We start from the raw sequence: 24,659 nt of genomic DNA on the forward strand, positions 1-24,659 counted from the left end.
TTTAACGAGATATAATTCTGATAGATATCCAAAAAAGAGTGTTATGATATAGATGGATGCTCATTTAATGATTTGGACGCTAACTTTTTTTAGTTTTTAATAGTGAAGTTCAGTTTATCAAGACAAAACTAAAATTAACTAAATTTAAAAGTATAACTTTTGTATGTATATAAATAAAAGTACGGTATAAGACAAATACTTACACAAACAACAAACACCCCTCCTTCTCTTTAGATGCTGCAAGGTATAATTAGTGAATATATATATATATATATATATATTATTTTTATTTTTTTAAGATAATAATATTAATAAATTTTAATATAAAGAAATTTTTATTTATATTTTTTTATTTTATATTTATTTATTTATTTATTTCGCAACAAATTTATTATTAACTTTGTTAAGAATTTGCCCATATGTTTTTGTTACGAGTAAGGTGAGCAAAAGATACTACCATTTTCGGATTATAATGCTAGGGCTATAATGATAATTATAAGGGCATTTTACTAAAATAGAATGTTTGAAAGGATTCTTTACTCAAATACAATATTTGTCATTCGTTTACATGAGTGTTCTGTTTTATTATTATGTAAACCGTTGTAGATAATACGGTTTTCAATTTAAACATAAACCGTGGGTGGTAGGGATGGTTTACTTGTAGGTAGGGGTGGCAAACGAGCTTAAATCTGCCGGGCCGGTCCGCGTAACCCGCCAAAAAAGGCGGGCTGGGCTGGAAAATTGGGATCGCTAAATAGTAAAAGCCCACCTAACCCGCACCGCTTAAACCGCGAGCTTTGGCGGGGCGGGGCGGGCTTCCCTGCCGGGCTTAGAATTTTTTAGCAAGGGGTATTTTTACAATTTTTTTACCAAAACTCAACTTCCCCCAACTCAACTTATAAGAGAATAAAGATGAAAATTGAGTATTTTGGATTATATTTATTTTGTTTTAAAGACAATATTTATAATTATGTTTTGGATTATGTTTATTTTGCTTTGGGAACAATATTTATAATTATATTTATTAGATATTTATAATTACAAAGACTTTAATGTTTGTGAATATAAAAGTTATAATTTGTTTATACTTTTAGAAATTATAATAGTTAAAAATAAAAAATAGGAGAGATTTTTTTATGCCTTTATATATATTATTTAATAGTTAAAAAAAAAAGAAAAAAAAAAAAGAGGTAAGCCCGCCAGCCTGCGAGCCCGCCGTTAGGCGGGGCAGGCTAGGATTCTGGGACCGCCTCACTAGGCGGGGCGGGGCGGGGTGGGTTTCCCCACTTGCCACCCCTACTTGTAGGAAACGTTGAGCATAAACCGCGGTTGCTTACCACGGAATATGCATGGTAGAAACCGTGGGTGTTCACTATGGTTTATGAGGAAACATTGTGAGCATAAAATCCTGTTGGCTACCACGATTTATGCTTTGAGTAATATAAAATTATGTGACAAATGAATAATATTAAATTAATTAATTTTTTTGCAATATAATTTAAAAAATTAATAAATGTCAAATGAAATACTCTGTATAATTAAATATCAAATTCAATACTCTATATAATTAATAGTTTAGATAGTTTAAGAAATTAATATATTAATATTTTTAAACGAACTTTCTTGCGTCTTATATATATATGCCAATCAAATAAATTGGCCAATATTCAAAATAAATAATATTGTAGTAGACAAAATTAATAATTAATTTAGTTTCAAAGTAAATATTTATGTACTCAAATATCAAATATAATACTCTACATAATCAATATTTTAGAAAATAAAAAAATTATTACAAAGCAATTTAAAAAGAAAAAATAAGTTAACAAAATATTTGTAGGACTTTTTTCATTCAATCATTAATAGGTAAAGGCATATCGAAAAATAAAAATATATATCAAATAAAAAAATCGTTTTCTTTCTACATCAAATTGATAAGATAAAAAAATAATTTTTTTACATTAAATTGATAAAAAAAAAAGAGATATAGTACTATTTTTATACGTAAAAAATTTAGAATAAATTAAAAAGGCAGAAAAATTACTGAAAATATAGATTAGATAAATAATTTCTCTGTCTTTTTAAGAGATATAATACTATTTTTATACGTAAAAGATTTAGAATAAATTAAAAAAACAGAAAAATTACTGAGAATATAATTACTTTTTTCTTTTTGAAACTTGAATCTTGTTATGTGGTTTAGGTTCTTTCACATTGGTTATTATACTGCTTGAAAGTCTTTGTTGTTAGTTCCATGAATGTGAATCCAGCTGCGAACTTCTCTAAAGTTGTAGCCTTTCTTCTTTTTTGGATAACTTGACTGAAAAAATGTTAATTTCCTTCTTCTTATAATATAGATATGAGTTATGAGTTTCTGTTTCCATAGTAACTATTCTGTCATATATGTTTCTTTCATTAAAATATATCACCACTGGTTGCTTTTCAAAATATATCACCACCGGTTGCTTTTCTTCTTTTTTTTTTTTTTTTTCTTTTAAATGTTGTTGTTGTTTTATTTTATTTTATTTTTGTTTAGGTTTCTGTTGAAGGTTTTTGGTATATTAGCATAGGTATCAATACTTTTTAAGAAAAATTATTTATCTAATTTATATTCTCAGTAATTCCTCTGTCTTTTTAGTTTATTCTAAATCTTTTACGTATAAAAATAGTACTATGTTTCTTTTTTTTTTATCAATTTAATATAAAAAAAAAAATTATTTTTCTATCTTATCAATTTGATGCAGAAAGAAAATGATTTTTTTATTTGATATATATTTTTATTTTTTGATATACCTTTACCTATTAACGATTGAATGAAAAAAAGTCCTATAAATATTTTGTTAACTTATTTTTTTTAAATTGCTTTGTAATAAATTTTTTTATTTTCTAAAATATTGATTATGTAGAGTATTATATTTGATATTTGAGTACATAAATATTTACTTTAAAACTAAATTAAATTATTAATTTTGTCTACTACAATATTATTTGTTTTAAATATTGGTTAATTTATTTGATTGGCATATGTATAAGACGCAAGAAAATTTGTTTAAAAATATTAATATATTAATTTCCTAAACTATCTAAATTATTAATTATGTAGAATATTGAATTTGATATTTAATTATATAGAGTACTTCATTTGACATTTATTAATTTTTTAAATTATATTGCAAAAAAAATAATTAATTTAATATTATTCGTTTGTCACATAATTTTATATTACTCAAAGCATAAACCGTGGTAACCAACAGGGTTTTATGCTCACAATCTTTTTCTCATAAACCGTGGTGATCACCCACAGTTTCTACCAAACTTTTTCATGGTTTATGTTTAAATTGGAAACCGTGGTTATCTACCATGGTTTACATAATAATAAAACATGAGATACTCATGTAAACGAATAGCAAATATTGTATTTGAGTAAAGAATCTTTTCAAACATTTTATTTGAGTAAAATGCCCTAATTATAATGAGGTCCCAAAAAAAATCAATGATGATGATGATGATGATGATAATAATAATAATAATAATAATAATAATAATAATAATAATAATAATAATAATAATAATAATAATAATAATAATATAAATTTTACAAAAGAAAGAGACTTGGGTTACCAAGCAGGAGAAGGGGGCTACTACTTTGTTGTTTCATATTTTTCCTTATCTCAAACAATCATAAGCAAACAACAATATTTGAGAATTAAAAAAAAAAGTTTTTATTTGTCTTAAATTTTAAATTCTCAACCCTCTTAAAAAAGAGATTTTTTCAATTAAAAAATAAAAAAAGTAATGAAACTTTTTTTGGTAATAAAAGGGGCCTAGGCCCAAGAAAGAAAAAACATTCTATAAAAAATTTTCCGTGTTCTGGCCCAATAGGCCACATCAACCTAATAGCAAACAATAGTTACCATCATGACCAAAAAAAAAAAAAAACCAATAGTTACCATGATTTAGTTTTTGGCATAACAAAAACTAGGTTTGGACATCTAATTACTATATGATCAAAATGAATAATGATTTGATTTTATGTAACTTTATGAAATTATTCCAGCATATATGTCAAGTTACCTAGTAAAATTATTTTAACCTAGTTTATTAATTAATATATTACTCAATAAATTGATCTCATGATTATATATATGCACGAGTCTGAGTTATTTGAATTTGTTTAATAAATTAAATAAAATACTATGATATGATGTACTTGCATTGGTATATCACTCATTAAGATAATATAAATCTTATTTAAGCAAAATAAATGCAGAATTTCTAATAAGAACAACTAATTCTTACATCAGATTCATCTTCTTATTACAATAATGGAAACAAATTAAAAAAAAAAAAAACTCAATAATTTGTGGATTAAATAAAGTTCTATGGTTCTCTTCAAACACAACTTATATTGCCCTCATAGCCAATTTGTGCTTGCTTCATGCTCCAAGCATTTAATTTTGAAATTTGTATAGTTTGAATCCCATTATTAAATACAAAAAGATGAGCATTTTTATCTATAGCCAAAGAAGGATAAACCCTACTGGTGATACAAATTCTCCCTTCATCTCCAAAACTTTCAACAATAGAGTGGTCAATCTGTATAGCAAGAATATATAAGAATATGCCTTTCCACTCAAATCAATTAAGTATTATACTTATGATGGTAGATAAAATTATATAAATAAGTCAACTTGCTCTATGATTAAGAAAATTGAGAAAAAAGTGTATTTTAATTAGAACCAAAGCAAATTTTCAACTACATTGCTATGTTTTTTTCAAAAGACTAGGCAGTTTTTAAATATAAAAAAAAATTGACAATACAAATGGGTTTGTCCATTTTTATTTACATAACTGCATTGCCAATCTTTTTTAAGAAGAAAAAAAAAACGTATCAATAAGCATTGATTAGAATTATTTAGCATATCTGAATATTTAGTTGATTAGAATTATACTCTAACATGATTGTTTGAAAGATGACTATAGATCAGATTAGACATTTAAAAAATAGCATGAATGCTATGAACCATGCATTGAGATACACACAAATAGACATACCAAAGTTCTAAGAGAAATTGTTTTTTGAGTAGGATCTATGTCAAAGAAAGTTCCATATGTAGTTTTATCAATGTCATCTCTTAATGAAGACCTGCATAAGAGTAGAGAAAACATATTGTTCTGGGTTATTTTAAACTTAGAATGAAGTAAATTCAGAAGCATATATAATACAAGGAAAAGTATAGGGTACCAATATATTATTTGCCAATTTATTGTCAATAATAATTAATTATTATATTTTAAACACATGTATAAAGAGACACATCCAGAAAATATATATATAAAGACACTTCCATTAGACACAGCCATAAAAAAGACATTTTTGTTAGACACATCCACAAAGACACTTACGTTAAATACAGTCATAAACAAGAGTTGGCAGAAGTTGGCAGAAACACTGTTGGTAATGTAGCGGGATTGATAATACAATAATAAACAAAAAATACCTGCTTTGATCACTACACATTAGGCCTACATATCTATTTGGAGCTTTATAGATTTGAAAGAACACTGAAGTTTGCTCTCGGAGATCCTCTGAAGCCAAAGCTAACAAACCAAATGGTCCAATTATGCCACTTCTTGATCCATCTTCTTTTTTGCTACATAGTATTTGTGGATCAACACCCTTTGGATCTAACCATTCTGCACTTTCTACTTCGGATATTTCAAATACCACTTCTACATCAACCTTCACAGTGATGAGAAGGTTCAAAAATAATGATAATTTTGTTATGATGATTTATTATAAAATTTGTCTTTTAAAGAAATATTAGATTATGGTAAAAACTCAGTTACAGTCAATTTTATGTGAAGTTAATAATTGAGAGCCATTGATTTGATTAAATTTTTATCTAACGAGTTATAAACTTCACGTGAAGTTTACTGTACCTGAGTTTCCACCTTAGATTATTTATCTATATAGAAAAATTAATCTAAAAGTTTTAAGAATACTTAGGGATTTAGTTTATCAAATAACGATAAAACTAATGTGTCAATCTTTTAACAGAATTCGATGCGACACTAATTTATCTATTAAAATAAAGTGAATGCTATGGTGCCTAAAAAGTGGTACCAATATACTAAAAAGGGTTAAAAGTTATTATTTAATTTAAAAGATATAAGATTAAATAATTTTTAAAAAATTAAAACTTACTACAAAAAGTAAGTTAGGCAAAATTTAGGCAAAAATTTATAGGCACAATAGAATTGGCCTTAAAATAAAAGGTTAAGAACTAATTTGATAATTGAAAATTTTTTAAAATATTCGACTAAAATTTCTTAAAATAATTGATTTGGAAAATGTATGACCAATTAATTTGTTATAACTTACCTGTGATGCAACGATGCCGGAGACTTGAAGAGTTGATCCACTAAGGAGGTTTTCTTTAGTAATGCTAACTTGTTTATCATGTAATTTTTCAACCTCTTCAATTGGCCATTGCACCAATCTCTTCCCACTTTTATCAAGCCAAATTTGCCTTGGAATTGACTACAACAAACATAGCAAAATTAAGCAACAACCATCATTTACCTAAATGGCTTGTTAATTAATTGCATTTTACCTTTTAAACTTTACATCATATACATTTTAGTCCTTAAACATAAAAACATAAACTTCTATAAATATCCATTTGACCTAAAATAAGTGTACTATATTCATAAAAATTTTGACTCCTTAGACTAAAAATGAGTAATAAAAAAAAGGGTAAAGTATATTTTTTGTCCCTGAAGTTTGACAAAAGTTTTAAAAATACCCTTAAGTTTTATTTTATTTCAATTTTATCCCAAAAGTTTTCGATTTGCATCAAATATACTCTCGATGGCTAAATTTTCAAAAAATTTAAGACCAATTTAACAATAATGCATGAAAATTATGCTTGATTTGTTTGTGTTGAGGGTTGTTCTTATGAAATTGTTGTTGAATTGGTCTTAAATTTTTTGAAAAATTAGCGGTCGGGGTATATTTGATGCAAATCAAAAACTTTTGGGACAAAATTGAAACAAAATAAAACTTATGAGTATTTTTGAAATTTTTATCAAATTTAAAGACAAAAAATATATTTTACCCTAAAAAAAAAAGTCAACTAAAAATAAAAAATATTAAATACCTGTATACCAGCCCATCCTTTTTGAATATCATCTTGTGTAGAATCAGATTCATTCACCCATCCCCACAATATTCTCCTGTTCTTAGCATAATCAAAAAATGATTTGGAAGCATAAAATTTACCATAATCATACCTTAAATCTGAACTTGTTCCTGTGAATTTAACATCAGGAACAAAATTTTCATTGTCACCAAAGACATTATAGTTTCCAAGAAAATAATAGTCATGTAACCTACTAAGATAACTTATCTTCATTACATGCCTAACAAAATTAGGATCTTGATGATCAAAAGATGTATCTACTCCATTTTCGCCTTTGATCAACACCGGAAAGAAGTCCGGACACTCGCAAACTCCGGTGTTATCCGTCGCGAAAAACGGCCTAGAATCCACTTTCCAATCAACAAAATCCTTACTATGGTACAAAATAACCTTCCCTTGATCACCATTTTGAGCACCAATAACTACCCTCCATTTTCCATCATTTCCAAGCCAAGCAGTTGAAGGGTCTCTAAAATTGTTCAACTCAACACCAATTGGTGGTTTCATCACAGGGTTTTGAGGGAGTTTGATCCATTCCCTTAAGAAAGGATCTGATGCATTCTTTGGAATAGCCAAGTTTTGAACTTGGTGTTTGTTTTCATCAATACCTGTGTACAAAATAAAAGGCTTTTCGCCTCCTTCGAGTATGGTGGCTGAACCTGACCAGCAGCTATTGATGTCGAAAGGCTCGCTCGGTTCGATAGCATTGTTTAGATGAATCCAATTGATGAGATCATAGGACACAGAGTGAGCCCATACAATTCTGTCCCCAAAGGTTGCTGCATAAGGATTATGCTGGTAGAAAAGGTGGTAAACACCTTTATAGTACATTGGTGCTGCCATAGGTACATCAAACTTTAGTAATGATCATAAATTTTGGTATATTATAAAGTCAAACTAAGTTTCATTGTGTGCTTACCATTTGGATCTGCAGAATGAAGGCATTGATTTACAAATTTTCCTCAACAAAAACATGTCAAATGAAATAAAGAAAATATATAATTAGATGATCAATGATTTATAACAGAGAGGAACAGAACAGAACAGAACAGAACAGAACAGAATACAACAGTGAAGTAAGGCCTATAAATAAATAAATAAACTAAAGCATGTTCAATTTAAAAAGATTAGTTCATAAATCATAAAGCATGGTTGGGGGATAATACCGTTCATCCAATTTTTTGGTGGCTGAAAGTGATAAGAAGTTCGATATGGTTGATTAATAGAAGAAGAACTAATAATGTTATCTGGGAATGCTTCAATTCTGTTTCCATTTTGCAGGATAAAAAGAAACAATGCAAGTAACATTAGTGTTGCAAAGTTCTTCATCATGAATATTGTGAAGGAGAACATGAATTGGTTTGATTAATTAAGAACTTGTATTGTATATATATATGCAGAGTGCATCTTATTAATAATGGACTAATTAATATATTCACAAAACTTGGAAGAACATGTGTGATGGACATAATGATCATGGGACAAATCTAAAATCAAATATAGTTTCTTAAATCTAAACCCACATGCGTGACCCTGTTCTAAGTTTTTTTTCCAACGAATCTTTTCCCTGAAGGATCACTTGAAGACAATATTAAATGAATAATGACAAAGACTCAAAAAAGTCTAAAGGTCTTTTGGTTAAAAATATAAGAAGAAATATCAAGGTCTTGCTCATTTCTTTAATTTATTTTGCTTTAGTTATTTTATATGTATTATTGCTCCTTTTATTTATTATTTATTTTTAAGCAAAGAATTGTATAATTGCATGCTTTGAAATTTGAATTAATTTTGGTGAGCAAGGGTCATAATACAGAGTTATTTATTCAATAATTTAATTTTATAGTTAGTTAATATTAGTCATTTTTTATTTGAATTCTAAAAACTTTTAACTTTTAGAAGATTCAGAGTTTAAAATTTATAATTTAATAATTTAAAATTTAGAATTAAAAATTTAGAATTTATTATTTAACAATACTTTTTGAATTTAAAAATAAATAAAAATATTACTAAAATATAAAAAAAATGACTTTAAATTTAACATTTTTAAAGTATTGCTAACACTATTTAATTAGCATAGACACCATAATTGTAAGTACTATGTACTTCACCAATCTTAAAGTATATCATCTAGATATAGGTAGAGAAAAAGTGAAAACAGCAAAATACACTTACATCAATGTAAAATTGACAAACTTGCATCATCAATAATTTTGTATAGAATCATATAAATTATGTGTAAAAACGAGTATTAAAAATGTGATCAAATAATTCATTTTTTATATACATTTAAGAACATTACAGTTAGTTAGTTGATTTAAATTATGGGCTTACATGAAATAGGAGTATGTATGTATTACATATGTATCTTTTCACTTGGTAAATATGTAACTAAGTTTTTACAGCTTCTCACGTTGCATTGTGAGACATCTTCTGGAATTCAGTTTCCTTTTTCAGATAGAGTGGCTATGAGGTCGGCCTGAGCCTTCTCGAGGGCAGACACCAGGTTTTCAGGTTTCCTCCCACCAGCCTGGGCAAAATTGGGCCTTCCTCCGCCGCCACCGCCACATAATTTTGCTATCTGTCCAATAAATTTACCAGCTTGAATCCCCAGATTGACGACCCCCGGAGTAAAAGCAGCCACCAGACTAACCTTCCCTTCACCTGGGCACGAGCCCAGTACAATGGCTGTTGGATCTGGTAATGTTTCCATTAAATATTCCGCAGCACTTTTAAGTGACTCAGGATCAGTATCGTCCAAGCACTCAACCAGCACCCTGAACATTTTTTACAAGCTATAAATAGATATCATACACGTCGAGTATTGCGGGGAAAAGATCATTCGCGTCTACCCAACCATCAAATAATTAAAGAACATCTCTATTTCTAGGCTGCATTTTGATGGATATTTGTCTCTCTAAGACAGAATAGAAGATACATGTATTATCAATACTTGTTGAAAGTGAAGAACAAATAATATTCATGTCCTCTTTCTGTCTCAAGAGATAGAATACAAAAAGCAGCCTACATGCTACTACAAAATTATCACCATATATGGAAGTATACATGCACAAGGAAATTCTCTAAAGACTTGAGTTCTAACCATATCTAAGCATCCATAGAAAATAATACACAAAGTGAAATAAAATAAGGTGATGCAATTAATTACTTCTGCTTAATTGATTATAATTTTTTGGCTATGACATGAAAATTTTTCAAGTGGAAGACGACTCTGTATCAGACACATCTTTTTCTTTTTCCATGAGTTATATTCATTAGTTAGTACCTTAGCATTATATTATAGAATGTAATGAACAGGAAAGAAATATTACCTGTACTGTTCTGATTTTCCCACCAACAATGTTTTGCCGGCAATAACCGAAGCCTTGTAGACTGCGGCTTTGGCACGCAAGGCAGAATTTTCATTTCTGATTGCTCGCAACTCTTCTAGAAGGTTTTCTATCCTCGTCACCACTTCTTCGGGTTTAACCTTCATATCGTAAGGTTAAACATAAAACATCGAGACTAGTAGAGATAAAAAATGCCAAAATAGAATATTAACTTCGCAAAACATTGGCAACATTATTATGAGAACTCAGGATCATGAAACATACTTTGAGAGTGGAACATAACTGCTTCAGATAAATATCTCGAGCATTGACATATTCAATAAAAGCTCCCCCAGCAACAGCTTCTATACGCCTGATTCCAGAAGCAATACCCTGCTCTGATATTATCTTAAAACCACGAATTTCAGAAGTATTACTGACATGAGTTCCGCCACAAAGTTCCATTGATACACCAGGAACCTCTACAACACGAACCTGCAATACAACCAATTAGAAAACCACAAGAGCCTGCATAAACATCATATCAGCTGGATAAATAATGACATACATATATGAATATATTCTACTTCCCTTTTTAATTTTTACGGAGAGATTGATAATCTGTTTGGTCATTAGGATTTAAACTTTATTCATAGTTTCATTTCTTACGCAACAAGATGCTCTCACAGAGGATCTTCCGATACTAGTATATCACTCAGCTTTACATTATTCACTATCAAGGTCCATGTGCCAGTGGACAGGACGTAGAGAGGGGGATTAAGTCTTGATGTATCGACAATAGACAGGGGAGTTGTAGTCAGAAGAAATTAAGATCCCTGAGAAATAATTGCAACATATCCCTAAAAATCTAGGTTTAAACATCTGAAAATATACACTTCATGATATGCATATCTCCTCAGAAAAAACAAAGCATAAGATGGTAAAATTTTATGTCATATGTGTATGGAGTAATTCTAACCTCTTCTCCATATTTTTCTCCAAACATTGCAATAGCTCCAGCACGCTTTGCATCAGCAAGTGGCATCACTTTGGTTTGAAGAAGTATTCCTGCTTCAATCCATTCATTTATTAGCCCTTCAATTTCTCCAAGCTCACTGTCAAGAAGTGGTCGGTGGAAGTTGAAATCAAACCTCAAACGTTCAAATGCCACCAAAGAACCAGCTTGTGAGGTTTCTTGACCAATCACTTTCTTTAGTGCTGCTTGTAATAAATGAGTAGCAGTATGATGATCCTGCAAAGCACCAAATATATTTGCTATCAACATGAACCACACTTGGAATTTGAAAAACTAACGTGATACAAGGATGTGTCTGTGTGACATTGTAGTGAGTTATAATACACCAAATTGGTTAATGAAATGAGAAAGTCAACAGTTGTTATACCTTAGCTCTCTGCCTCAGCTTTACATCCACTGCTGCTTCAACTTCCTTGCCAACCTCAACAACTCCCTTACGAACAGTACCCTTGTGAACAAATATGTTACCTAAAGACTTCTGAACATCTGTTATCTCCACAACAGCTTTTGGTTGATTTTCACCCTCTACAACATAAATAAAACCATGATCTCCAATTTGTCCCCCTGATTCAGCATAAAATGGAGTCTTGTTCAGCAAAATTTCCACGTTACTCCCTTCACTAACTTGTGCAGTTGGATCACCATCTATCACTAGGCTTTGTACAATTGCTTTAGCATAAAGATTGTCATAGCCTATAAATTCAGTGTCAGGTAAATTTTCTGCAATATTTGCCCCGTTTCCCATGGCAAGTTTGACATTATTGTGTGCAGCTTGAGATTGACGCCTTTGCTTCTCCATCTCCATATCAAAACTATTTATATCAACACTCACACCACGTTCTTCAGCCACTTCTTTTGTTATTTCAACAGGGTATCCATAAGTATCATACAAAAGAAATACGTCTTCGCCAGTCAAGCAAGGTGCAGTTCCATTTTGCTCAGCATTTGACAAAGCATTAGCAAGCTTCTCTTCAAGCAACTTTTCTCCTCTCTCCAATGTTTGTACAAAACGAAGCTCTTCTCTCTTCAATTCCTCAAAGATATAGTGTGATCTACTCCTAACATCGGAATCAATGTTGGTGCTTAGTTCCACAACTTTCTCGGCAATAATTGGTAAAAATGCTCCTTCAAGGTCTCCCATACCATCACCTGTTATACCAAGCAACCTGCCTGTACGAACAACCCTTCTAATAAGCCGTCGAACCACATAACCTCTCCCAACATTTGATGGGGCAACACCATCAGAGATGAGAAATACAATTGCACGCATGTGATCACCTATAATCTAGGATAAATTGGAGAAAGAGAAGACTTAGATTAAAAGTTTTAAGAAACACAACCGTAAGTTCAAATAAGCTATATTTAAGACAGTACAACAGTCTATTGAAAGATAGTCACATTACCTTCAGATTCCTTTTTGTCTGAACGTCAGCAGTGCCATATGAAACATTTGCCAATTTAGAGGCCTTCTCTATGATGGGGAATATTAAGTCAGTTTCATAGTTATTTGGAACCTGCAGAAAACACAGAATATATATGCTGAAAGATATTAGAAGCATTGCAGTGATAACTGATAAGCATTAGCCGGGCCTTAGAATGCTTCTATATATGAATGGGCCCTTTTACAACAATGCAAATCGATATATACCTTTTGAAGGATGCGAGCCATGCGTTCTAGTCCAAGCCCTGTGTCTATGTTCTTCTGCTTTAGAGGTTCAAGGGAACCATCATCTTTTTTGTTGTACTGCATGAATACTAGATTGTAGAACTCTATAAACCTCGAATCATCACCAAGATCCTGCCTTAACACACAACCCAGCCCACAAATATAAGAGTTAAATATTTTCATTGAAGTGATTTTCAGTCAGTTAATCTCAAACTACCACATACGTACAGCATCAAAGTATCCCCTTTCAGGATGAAAATCATAATAAAGTTCCGAGCAGGGACCACAGGGACCTGTCACTCCACTGGTCCAGAAGTTGTCCTCTTTACCCAACCTCTTTATACGCTCCAATGGGACACCCACCTGCAAATAAATCAAGACTAATGCTTCTATAGACTCAATGCACTTGATTAAAATGGCAATCGGAAACTTACATCTAGCTAACACTTAAAAAGCAGTGGCTTGGCTAACCTCATTAGACCATAGCTCAAAAGCCTCATCATCGTCTTCATAAACACTAACCCACAATCTGTCCGCTGGCAAACCAAACCTAAAAGTAATTTAAAGACATGATAAATCTGGTTCTGTCAAATGCAGATTTAAAATAGTAATACTAATAGCTTTTCATTTTTTGCAAAAGGAACAATATATAGGCGCATTACAGTCAGTTTGGAATTAACTATAAGCACAAACAAGGCTGGGAAAAGAAGAATAATTAACAACTATTAAATAAAAAAATGCATGACAATATTCAGATGTTATGGAAGCATAACAAACCAAGTCCTTGCTTCAAAGCAAAACTTCTCACATAAACATAAACAGAAGTATGATATGCAAGCAGGCAAGGTCAGACTATGAAAAAGATGCACTAATGCTTACTCTTTGGTTGAAAGCTCCCATGCCCATACAATTGCTTCCTTTTTGAAGTAATCACCAAAGCTGAAGTTTCCAAGCATCTCGAAGAAGGTATGATGTCGAGCAGTGTGGCCAACATTCTCAACATCATTAGTACGTATGCACCTTTGAGCAGTAGTTGCACAAGGTACCTGCCTTGGAACCTAAGGATACCGCAAATTGGGGTGCGTGTGAAAGAGAATTCGTATGGATTTTGAATCAATGAAGATAAATTCTTGTGTGCTCCTGGAGCAAAGAAACATCTATATATATACCACGTATGTTCATTAATAAGCTATAAATGTTTCTAAAGAAAGCTGCTGAGCATACAAATTTTTCTCGAACAAATAACAGTAAAGAAAGATGGAAATACACGAGGGAGGGCCAGACCTTCCCGAGGAATATAGGCTTGAATTGTAGCATTCCTGCGATTGTTAGTAGAACAGTGGGGTCATCCGGGATGAGAGACGAACTAGGAAGGACCTTGTGGCCGCGGGAAGCATAAAACTTCAGGAATCTCTGCCGTATAGAATCCCCACTCGCTAAATTATCAAATTCCTTCTCCTTCTCTGCTAGCGGTTGGGCCTGTGATGGTGATGCTGCTGCTGCTACTATTGCTGACTCAAACATAAAAAACACAAGAAACTCAATGAATGCTTACTACAATCATATTAATTCAAGATACCAGTACAAAGTTTCAAATAGAAGACCTACCTGAATGTGCCATTGGAAACAAGGAATTATCAATTGCGAAGGGAGGGGATCTGGGCATGTATTTAGACTCAACTAATAATCCGACATTAAACTAAAGATGCGCTTTAACTTATTGCTAAACAAATGAAAACTAAATCAAATCTCTTGAAATTTGAAATTATAAGAAATCCTATCCGTTACCATTAAAGAAGATCCTACCCGGCTAAAGGTTTTATGGCCCTATACTTAACGCATATGTTTACAAACAAGATAATATAGTCAACCAAATTTTCATTAAAACGAAGTCAACAATTAATTGTAGAACATATTAGAAATTCTAACCTAAAGAACCCATGAAAAGCTTTAAATAAAGCTTACCTGATCCAGTCCTCGTGCTTGTGAATGCACGAAAGGGTGTGAGACTGTGAGAGAAAGAGGGTATGGCTCCTGCTACAATGCCAAAATCGCCAGAGCCTGCACCGGTGGGAATGGCGCGTTTCCATTTTGGATGCAGGAAGAGTGGATTCCGAAGCTGAACCGCCAATCCTTCCATGCCACTGCCACTCAATTTTTTGGCTCCCTCTCTCCCTTTGAATCAGCACGTAAATATCTTAGAACATAACCAAGCTCACCCTCAGTCGTCAGTTTAAGCACATCAATACAAGACTCTCTAACAACATAGAGAGGAGCTGAATTCTAAAATTTTGAACAAGCATGCACACTCAAAACTCCTACCAAAGCGAACACAACATAGCTTCGCAAATCAGAAATCATAAAAAGACAACGTGCTTATATAAAAATTCAACTACGGAAGCAGAACAGAACCTCAAGCGGCGGAATGAGAGGAGTGCGGCTGGGGAAGCAGAACGGCGGAACGGAAGAAGAACCGGTTGACGAATGCAGCGGCGGAGGGGAACCGAACAGGCTCAAGTGGCGGAGGGGGCGAGCGCGAACAGAGAAGGGAGTAGAATCTGAATTGGTATCGGAGATAAGAGTGACGTCAGTGCTGGGAACTGGGAAGGTGGGATAAAATTAACGTGGATAAGAATTTATTATTATTATTATTATTATTATTATTATTATTATTAATTTAAAATAAGTACGGATTAATTTTTGAATAAAGTAATTATTTTTTCATCTTTTTAAAAAATATATTTTTTTTAACTGATAAAAATTTGGATAGACTTTTTACAAAAAATTTCTAAGCATAAAAATATTTTTTCCTTTTGGGATAAAATCAAATTGGTTTTCTATTACTTGTGTCTCTTATTTCAACCTCCGTTCTATCACCATTTCTCATAAATTCATGATATGACTCATGAATTTGATCATTTTATAGTTTTTGCAACTTTGTATATCTATCTTATTATTGTAGATAGGTAGTAAGGTGTTCTTTTTCCATTCATCTGACATCTTCTTTGACCTTAAAATATCATTAAAAAACTTGGTTAATCAATTGGTGTCTTTCTCTCCAAGGTCCTTCCAAACTTCAATAAGAATATTATCGGGTCCTACTGCACTACCAGTTTTCATCTGCTTTAGAGTCTTTTTTACCTCGAAGTCTTGAATTCTTTGATAGTAGTCAAAGTTTTGATCTTCTTCCCTCGTGCATAACGCACCAAGGTTCGGAAGAATCTTCTGTCCTTCATTAAATAACTTGTAGAAGTGGTTCTTCCACCTTTCATTGATCTTCTCATATTGAGACAAAACCTCTCCTTCTTTATCCTTTATGCATTTAACATGATCCAAGTCTCTCGTTTTTCTTTCACGACTCTTTGCGATTCTATATATGCCTTTGTCTCCTTCTTTTGTGCTTAAAGACTGGTAGAGCCCCTCATATGTTCTTGTTCTTGCTTCACTTACAGCCGCTTTTGTCTCTTTCTTAGGCGCCTTATATTTTTCTCAATTATTTGCATTGCGGCACAAAAACCACTCTTTAAAGCACTCCCTTTTTACCTTTATATTTTCTTGTATACTCGCATTTCACCAGTAGGACCCCTTATCTTTTGGTCCTATTCCTCTAGATTCACCAAAACTTTGTTTTGTTGTTCTTCTAATAACTTCTGCCATCTCCCTCTACATCTCCTCTGCGCTTCCATCTCCTTCCCACTTTGCCTCTTCTCCTACCTGTCTTAGGAAGCTTCTTTGTTCCTCACCTTTCATCCGCCACCACCTTGTTCTTGAGTTCTTCGTATGATGTTTTTTTCTCAATTTTCGCTCAACGCAAAAATGCATGACAAACATTCTATGTTGTGTTATTAAACTCTCTCTCGAAATAATTTTACAATTAATGCAAGATTTTTTGTTGACTCTCCTCAACAAGAAGAAGTCGATTTGAGAGCTTGTCATGACACTCCTATAGGTTATAAAATGTTTGTCTCTCTTTTTAAAACATGTATTTGTGGTGAGAAGATCAAAAATTGAGGAAAAGTAGTTTTACTCTCGGTATTGACCACCTCGAAACTATGACTTCCGTAAATACTTCCATACCAGTCACTTCTCTTCCAACATGGCCATTTAAATCGCCTCCTAAGAAAATCTTATCTCCCGAAGATATGTCTTGGACCAAACTCTCTAGATCCTCCCAACATCTTATCTTGTGTTGCTCGTTCGAACCCACTTGCGGTGCATAGGCACTAATCACATGAAAAGTACCTTCTTCCACCACAAGTTTGATAGAGATGATCCGATTACCCACCTTCTTGACATCTACTACGTCATTCTTCCACTACTTATCCACGATAATACCTACCCCATTCCTATTCTTCACCTTTCTTGTATACAAAAGTTTGAAATCGGAGGTATCCAACTCTCTAGCCTTCGCGCCGACCCATTTTTTTTCTTGTAGGTATGATGTTAATCTTCCTCCTTGTCATGGTATCCACCACCTCCATGGATTTTCCTGTTAGAGTGCCTATATTCCATGTCCCAAATCTCAATCTTATATCGCTCTGACCTTTACCTTTATTTTTTTCTTTGTGAATTAGCTTATTTACTCTCGTCTGTCACGAAAACGTGGGAACCCTTACTCATTTAACATTACACCCGGGCACCGATGCAGCAGCTCTTGCTCATTTGACATTATACGCGAGCCATACAACGCGTTGCTTCCGGACAATGACCTAGCTTTAGTGCAATAACGTCTTTGATCCATATCATGAAGATTCGACTAAGTTTTTATGTTGGCTGTCGAAAGCTTAACACATCCCTCCTCTTTTATCCGGATTTGGAATCAGCTATGTACCGCAAGTGTAGCATAGGTGGAGTTAACAATTATCAAATTAACAAGTTCACAATAACAGTTAAAGCAATAAACAGAAAATAACTGAACAATTAAAACAAAGATCAACACAGTAGAAAAATTACACCAAATTAACAAATTATAATAAAGTATAAGAACATCAACAACACCAATTAAAATTTAAAAGAAAACAACAATAGTAGAAACAACTAAAAGTTACACAGCAACAACACCAACAATTATATCACAATAACACAATAAAAAGTTACACAGTAGTAGCAAATTTTTTCAAAGATTAACAAGAATTATCAAGGTTTCAGCACAGTACAACAAAATAACAAAATAGAGTACAACACAGCAGCAGTGAACAGAGCTAATCATTCGACAATTCAATCTGAGTAACACTAGCAATAGCAGAATCTTAAACCGAAGAATAGAGAATTAAGAACAAAAAAAAAAAAAGCGAATAACCAAATCTAAGTAGCACTAGCAGAATTGTAAACCTTCGTTCTAATGTCTGAGCAATCTGAGCAGAGGGGCAGAAGCGCGACGGAGACGAAGGTCAGGCAACGAGCACGACTTGAAGACAGTGGTGGGTTGGAAGAGCTGCGACTGAGCAAACGAAGTGCAGACTCCAAGATGCCGAGCTTGAGGAAGAAGCTGTGTGGGTTGAAAACTTTGAGCACTACAACCAGACGAAGACGGTGGTTCCTGAGCGCGACAGATGATAGCAGGAGCGCGACGGAGCAGACAAAGACCAGGGACTGACGCCGAGCTCGAAGAAGAAGGTGCGATTCTTGAATGAGGAAGAAGAGCGGACAACCAGACGACGACTGCGTTATCCAGAGCACGATGGGCGGTGGCAGTCCTTGCGCCGGTGGTGGAGAAGCTATGTTTCAGGGTTTTAACTTTGAGGTTTGTGAATTTTGAACTGCAGAGAAGGGGAAGGAAGGGATTCTTCTCTCTCTCTCTCCCTCCCTCCCTCCCTCCCTCTCTCCCCCAGCATTTTTTGTAAACCAATCGGATCCCGATTAAGTCCAACTGATCGGTTCCCGGCCAGTTCAGTGGTTTATAAACGGTTTTTAAAATAGTAAATTTTTCCTTAAGACCAAACTCAGAGATGTTCGATTCACAGATGGACTGGTTCAACTGATCGATTTGGTCTGGTTTTTAGACTCATGGTGATTACAGATTAGGTTTCCATGACATCGTTCGCTAGGTTTTTTTTTTTTTTTACATAAAACACATAACCCGGTCCGGGTTTTATAAATCAGTCGGGTCACCAGTTCTCAACAAAACCGGACAGGTCAATTCGGATTTTTTTGAGTCTAATGCAGGGACGGTTTAACGAGTGGCTCAACCCAATCAAGTGACTAAGTGATCAGGTTTCCAGTCAAATCGAGCAGATCGAGTTGGATTTAATAACTATGGAGGTAACTACTAATTTAGTATCCAAAAGATTCAAATGCTGATAAAAAAAATCTTAAAAGATGTTATGGACAAAAAATTCCTAAAAACTAAAGACCTGGAAAAGTGTTGGAAAAATTCAAGTTGTTTACTTTTCAATAAAAAAGATAGTGGTGAATATTAAGGTTGGAACCAGTGGCATTTGATGACATTAAGAGCTTTGGAGAAATAACCAATGTGTTGAGATTGGTCAAGTTGATAGATAATGAGTTATTTTACCACTCACATTATATTAATGTTTTTAAGTTAAAATCTTCTTATCTTTATAATTGTAAATTATCTTGCTTTCATTATTTTATTATGTACAATTCCTTTCATTGATACCATAGCAAAGACCTTTCTTAATAGATTTGACATGCTTTTAACCAGGACACAATATAAATTAAATTAAACAGCTTTATACAATATATCTATGTAAAATGGTGTATCATTCTCCAAATTATTCTTAGCAATATTGCTTCAAAGTTCAAACAATTTCAAACAATCACTTTCACTGTTGAACAAACTTTGCTCGCTTCATGCTCCAAGCATTTAGTTTTGAGATGCAAACATTCTGTTTTCCATTGTTAAAGACATAAAGATGAGCATCTTTTTCAGTAGCCAACAAGGGATAAACTCTGTTTGTGATACAAACTCTTCCTTTCTCTCCAAAACTCTCTATAATCGACCCATCAATCTACATAACAAGAACACAAAGAGGAGTTATATATTAAATAAAAATAGTAATTTTACACGTACATCTAATTATGTAATGCTATATTAATAAAAATAATTATTTTTTACATTGATCGTATAAATGATTATCTAAAATAATGAATATAATTAGATAATTATATAAAATATTTTTCACTATCAGTATATCAAAAAAACATAGTAACATACGTACCAAGGTTCTAAGTGAAATTGCTTTGAGATTGGAATCTATGGCAAAGATAGTTGCATATGTGGTTTTATGAACGTCTTGCCTCAATGAAGACCTGTAAATAAATTGCAGAAAACAAAAATAAAGAGAATAATTCAATCTTAAACATATGAAAACAAAAAGTTGTAAATGTTCTATGTGCTCTCTAATAAAAAATACAGAGAATAAAATTGTCCCTAAATATTTAAAATAATAAATAAATTTCGTCCAACACAATTCAAAAATTGATAATACATTTATTCTTTTAAAAAAATTTGACACATGTGTACCAAAATTTAGTTGGGACAATAGGATAATTATTATTAATTAACCCAGTAAGATCAGTGCATTTATTTTGTATTCATTAAATAAAAATATTTAAAATCTTTTACTAATAATAAGCTTATTATATGTTCTAGAAACACATGTTAGCTAAATCATTATTATTAATTAATTAACCTGGTAAGATCAGTGCACATGAGACATGAAAATCCATTGGGAGTTCTAAAGATTGTGAAGAAAATTGCAGTTTGCTCTGTAAGATCCTTTGAAGCTAAAGCCAACAAACCAAATGGGCCTATTATGCCACTTCTTGATGCATATTCTTTATCACTACACACTATTTGGGGATCAACTTCTTTGGAATCTAACCACTCAGCACTTTCCAGTTCAGGTAGTTCAAACACTACTTCTACATCAGCCTTCAAAGACCAAAACACACAAAATAAATGAAATAAGTAATAATCTTTTTGTTAAATATGGAAAATGATTGTTTTATATGGAAGTTTCATTATATGTTAATATGTAAATCTTAATGAGGGCATTGATGGATGGAAAATTTGTACATGGTTACAGTTATACAAAAGAGTCAATAATCTTAATTTTGGAAAAAAAAAAAAGTCTACAAACTTCGCCTTTAAAATTTGGAAAACACAATTATTTGACTTTAAATTACTCATTTTTTTAATTTTGAGACTATTTTATTTTTATATTTTTTTTCGAAACAAAAATAAGTTTATTTTATGAAAAATGATAACGTTATACTCTCATTTTTTTAAAATAGAAAAAGAGAATAGCATTATTAAAATAGGAGTAACAATATCCATTTTCTTATTATATATATATATATAATTTTGACATGAGAAAATTGAAAAAAAAAAAGGCCTTTGATATTTTACATAGTCTAGAAATTCATCAATTTCACAAGAAAAAATTAACAATGCAGGAAATAAAGTGACTTACCTGTGATGCAGTGATACCTGAGACTTGAAGAGTTGATCCAAAAACAAGTTTGTGTGCGAAAATACTAACTTGATTGTCGGAGTCTCTAAGTGTCTCTAACTTTTCTATTGGCCACTGCATCAGCCACTTCCCATTTTCATGAAGCCACACTTGCCTTGGAATAGCCTTATATATATATATTTCAATATTGATGCAAAATTATAATTATCTATGAAATCATACATATTATTGACAAAATTATCTAACTTTTTTAGATTAATTTGTTAATTAAAGTACCTGTAGACCAGCCCATCCTTTAAGAATATCATCTTGTTCTGTATCAAGCTCTTTAACCCATCCCCATAATACCCTTCTCTTCTTGGCATAGTCAAAGAATGACTTTGAAGCATAAAATTCACCATGGTCCAATTTCAAGTCCAAACTAGTCCCTGTAATTTTATTCTCAGCAACAAACTTGTCCTCATCACAAACATACTTACCTACCAAATAATATTCTTGCTGTTTATTTTGGTAACTTATCTTCAACACATGCCTAATAACATCATTAGAATCTTGAACTGAAGAATAATCTAAATCAACCCCATGTTTTGTACCATCAATTAAAACTGGAAAAAAATCAGGGCACTCACACATTCCAATGCCATCAATTACATAGAATTCATGATTATTAGGGCTTAATTTCCAATTAACAAAATCATCACTATGATATAAAATTGCCTTCCCAATATCACCATTTCTAGCACCAACTATGACCCTCCATTTTCCATCACTACCCTTCCAAGCTGTTGTTGGGTCTCTAAAATTTTCTTGTTCAACTAATCCAATTGGGGCAGTGATTATAGGGTTTTGAGGGTGTTTGATCCACTCCCTTAGAAAAGGGTCTTGTGGATTTTTTGGCATAGCTAAGTTTTGAACTTGGTGTTTTGTTTCATCAAATCCTGTGTAGAAAATAAAGGGTTGATTATTGGAGGGGATTATTGTGGTTGAGCCAGAGAAGCAGCCATGAATGTCATAGTGATGAGATGGTTGAAGAGAAGGATGATTGAGGTGAATCCAATTGATTAGATCATAGGATACTGAGTGACCCCATACCATTTTCTTACCAAAGGTTGCTCCATCAGGGTTATATTGGTAAAACAAATGGTAAACTCCTTTGTAGTACATTGGTCCTGCAATTATTACAATCATTAAATCATCATTTAATTTCTGCGTTTGTAAAATGTATATTTCAACTTTTTAGGATATGTGTTTAATATTTACTACACTTATCAAGCTTTCTATTTTTAGTAATGGGGTTGTAGTGGTGTTTTTTAACAATGTGAAAATTTAGTGTGTTTTTTGTTTATATAGATACCATAAATCACAGGGTTAGATTTATAATTTATAATTTTTTTTGTGGATACTATCAGATTTATGGTTTTTAATTTTTTTTAAAACATAAATTTGAGAGTCAAATTCATATTGTAGTGTTAAATTTTTTTTTAAACATACTAATCGGACCCTTCGATTTGTTTGAGAACAAAAAAAAATTATCTCACTACAAATCAAACCCATTAGTTTGTGCATTATAGAAATGTTCTTAAATTTAAAGGTCTGATTTGTTATTTAAAATTAAAAAAATTAAATCTATACGAAAGAAAAACATACCAATTAACTACGTGATACTAAATTACATACAATTTTTTTTTCAATTCTAAAAAAATTTGCCCACTTATCATGCTTAGAGATTAAAAAATTAAAAAATCTAATTGAGGTGTAATTAGAATTAAAATAAATATAATAAAATAATATATTTTTATATAAAATATATATTTTTCAAAAAATAATAACTTTAAAAAAAAATAATTTGATTTTAAAATCATCCTTCAAACCATTATATCCTCACTTCACCTATCACCATCTCTTCAAAACGATGCCATTTCAATAATTATCTTTTAGGGATAATTTAGTCTAAAACTTTAAAATTTAGATAAAATTGACGATTTTAAGACTAAGTTAAATCTTAGGGACGAATTCTAATGCACAAAAAAAAAAATTAGAAATGATTAAAATTTTCTACCTAAATCTTGGAGACCAAAATCGTACTTAATCTTAAACCATACTAACTTTGCTTCGAGATTATAAAAGTATGATTAGAACAAATTAAAAAAGATAACTGAAAGTGAAAGTTCATGTTCTTACCATTTGGATCTGCATAATGAAGCACTCAATTTTCAATAATTCTCATCAACAAAACAAAACATGTCATCACAAGAAAAAAGAAAATAAATTAGAAACAGAAGAAAAACATATACATGTAACATATTTGAATATATATTAATTACCGTTCATCCAATTTTGTTGGGGCTGAAAATGGTAGGAAGTTCTATATAGATGATTTTCATGTATCATTTTGTTGTTCTTGATGCCATTACTGATGATATTTGAGGATGCATTCTCTGATGAATTGGGCTCCATGTTACCCACCTTAAAGGTTAAAGCTAAGGAAGGTCAACAAATTAAAACCTTTATATAGTTAGAAATTAAATTACAATATGTATCTTTCACTTGTTTTTTGTTGTGTGAGGATAGAATCAGTGATGATGAAATAATGAACTTGCAAGTGAAGAGGAATGCAAAACCATTGAGAATTTAACTATATATATACACTCATAGTTATATGCAACTGGAAATTATTTTTATTAATGACTTGACTTCTTGATTGCCAGCAAGTTGGAATTTTTTAATTGAACCATATGCTATGTGGTTATTTTATCACTATTCAAATGGTGTTATTTGGAAATTCTTTTTTATTCTATGAGAAAAATGTTTTCACTCGTCAGGAAAAAAAAAATAATAATACATATGTTTCATTCCTTACAAAAAAATATTTTTGAGTGAATACCCAATTTACCCCCTAACAATTATTTCAAAGGGACTAGGAGGCTTCCAAACAAAAAAAAAAATATCTAATTCGCTCCTTGATCTTTATTTTTATGCTATGAAGCA

At 31.8% G+C, this 24,659-nt stretch overlaps 3 protein-coding genes across 6 annotated transcripts; all 3 read right to left on the reverse strand.

Moving 5' to 3' along the window:
• Positions 1-4,247: 4,247 nt before the first annotated feature.
• On the reverse strand, positions 4,248-8,745 carry LOC112755907 (beta-fructofuranosidase, insoluble isoenzyme CWINV3). Its single transcript, XM_072197756.1, has 6 exons — positions 8,125-8,745; positions 7,164-8,041; positions 6,386-6,544; positions 5,502-5,743; positions 5,056-5,146; positions 4,248-4,596 (listed from the first exon to the last, which is right to left on the reverse strand). The coding sequence occupies exons 2-6, from the start codon at positions 8,034-8,036 to the stop codon at positions 4,393-4,395; spliced, it is 1,569 nt and encodes a 522-aa protein (XP_072053857.1). The 5' UTR covers positions 8,037-8,041; positions 8,125-8,745; the 3' UTR covers positions 4,248-4,392.
• Positions 8,746-9,460: 715 nt separating this feature from the next.
• Positions 9,461-15,883, reverse strand: LOC112755908 (alanine--tRNA ligase, chloroplastic/mitochondrial). 3 transcript variants are annotated; one of them, XM_025804242.2, is made up of 13 exons: positions 15,646-15,883; positions 15,199-15,430; positions 14,518-14,744; positions 14,113-14,291; positions 13,705-13,783; positions 13,462-13,596; positions 13,216-13,365; positions 12,971-13,081; positions 11,935-12,852; positions 11,511-11,783; positions 10,817-11,026; positions 10,535-10,692; positions 9,461-9,979 (listed from the first exon to the last, which is right to left on the reverse strand). In XM_025804242.2, the coding sequence occupies exons 2-13, from the start codon at positions 15,371-15,373 to the stop codon at positions 9,643-9,645; spliced, it is 2,952 nt and encodes a 983-aa protein (XP_025660027.1). In that variant the 5' UTR covers positions 15,374-15,430; positions 15,646-15,883; the 3' UTR covers positions 9,461-9,642. The 3 variants fall into 3 exon arrangements, with proteins under 3 accessions (XP_025660027.1, XP_029149513.1, XP_029149512.1); XM_029293680.2 differs by having other exon boundaries at positions 15,199-15,408; positions 15,646-15,863; XM_029293679.2 differs by having other exon boundaries at positions 15,199-15,551; positions 15,646-15,863.
• A 4,023-nt stretch (positions 15,884-19,906) lies between these two features.
• Positions 19,907-24,268, reverse strand: LOC112755909 (beta-fructofuranosidase, insoluble isoenzyme CWINV3). Of its 2 annotated transcripts, none has more exons than XM_072197761.1 (6): positions 23,996-24,268; positions 21,948-22,840; positions 21,672-21,836; positions 20,889-21,130; positions 20,415-20,505; positions 19,907-20,204 (listed from the first exon to the last, which is right to left on the reverse strand). In XM_072197761.1, the coding sequence occupies exons 1-6, from the start codon at positions 24,126-24,128 to the stop codon at positions 20,019-20,021; spliced, it is 1,710 nt and encodes a 569-aa protein (XP_072053862.1). In that variant the 5' UTR covers positions 24,129-24,268; the 3' UTR covers positions 19,907-20,018. The 2 variants fall into 2 exon arrangements, with proteins under 2 accessions (XP_072053862.1, XP_072053863.1); XM_072197762.1 differs by lacking the exon at positions 23,996-24,268 and adding an exon at positions 23,853-23,992.
• Positions 24,269-24,659: the final 391 nt, after the last annotated feature.

This window comes from Arachis hypogaea, chromosome 6 (genome assembly GCF_003086295.3).
Source record: "Arachis hypogaea cultivar Tifrunner chromosome 6, arahy.Tifrunner.gnm2.J5K5, whole genome shotgun sequence".
Lineage (NCBI taxonomy): Eukaryota > Viridiplantae > Streptophyta > Magnoliopsida > Fabales > Fabaceae > Arachis > Arachis hypogaea.

What these genes read in the sequence shown, in the direction of transcription:
- LOC112755907 (XM_072197756.1), bottom strand. Translation starts at nt 8,036, where the DNA reads ATGTACTATAAAGGTGTTTACCACCTTTTCTACCAGCATAATCCTTAT. An exon ending in AAGGATGGGCTGGTATACAG is followed by an intron (nt 6,545 to 7,163) that starts GTATTTAATATT and finishes TGTTTGTTGTAG; the next exon opens with TCAATTCCAAGGCAAATTTG. An exon ending in ATGTGTAGTGATCAAAGCAG is followed by an intron (nt 5,147 to 5,501) that starts GTATTTTTTGTT and finishes ACTCTTATGCAG; the next exon opens with GTCTTCATTAAGAGATGACA.
- LOC112755908 (XM_025804242.2), bottom strand. Translation starts at nt 15,373, where the DNA reads ATGGAAGGATTGGCGGTTCAGCTTCGGAATCCACTCTTCCTGCATCCA. An exon ending in AGCCTATATTCCTCGGGAAG is followed by an intron (nt 14,292 to 14,517) that starts GTCTGGCCCTCC and finishes CGGTATCCTTAG; the next exon opens with GTTCCAAGGCAGGTACCTTG. An exon ending in AGCTGAGGCAGAGAGCTAAG is followed by an intron (nt 11,784 to 11,934) that starts GTATAACAACTG and finishes GGTGCTTTGCAG; the next exon opens with GATCATCATACTGCTACTCA.
- LOC112755909 (XM_072197761.1), bottom strand. Translation starts at nt 24,128, where the DNA reads ATGGAGCCCAATTCATCAGAGAATGCATCCTCAAATATCATCAGTAAT. An exon ending in AAGGATGGGCTGGTCTACAG is followed by an intron (nt 21,837 to 21,947) that starts GTACTTTAATTA and finishes TATATATATAAG; the next exon opens with GCTATTCCAAGGCAAGTGTG. An exon ending in CAATTTCACTTAGAACCTTG is followed by an intron (nt 20,205 to 20,414) that starts GTACGTATGTTA and finishes CTTGTTATGTAG; the next exon opens with ATTGATGGGTCGATTATAGA.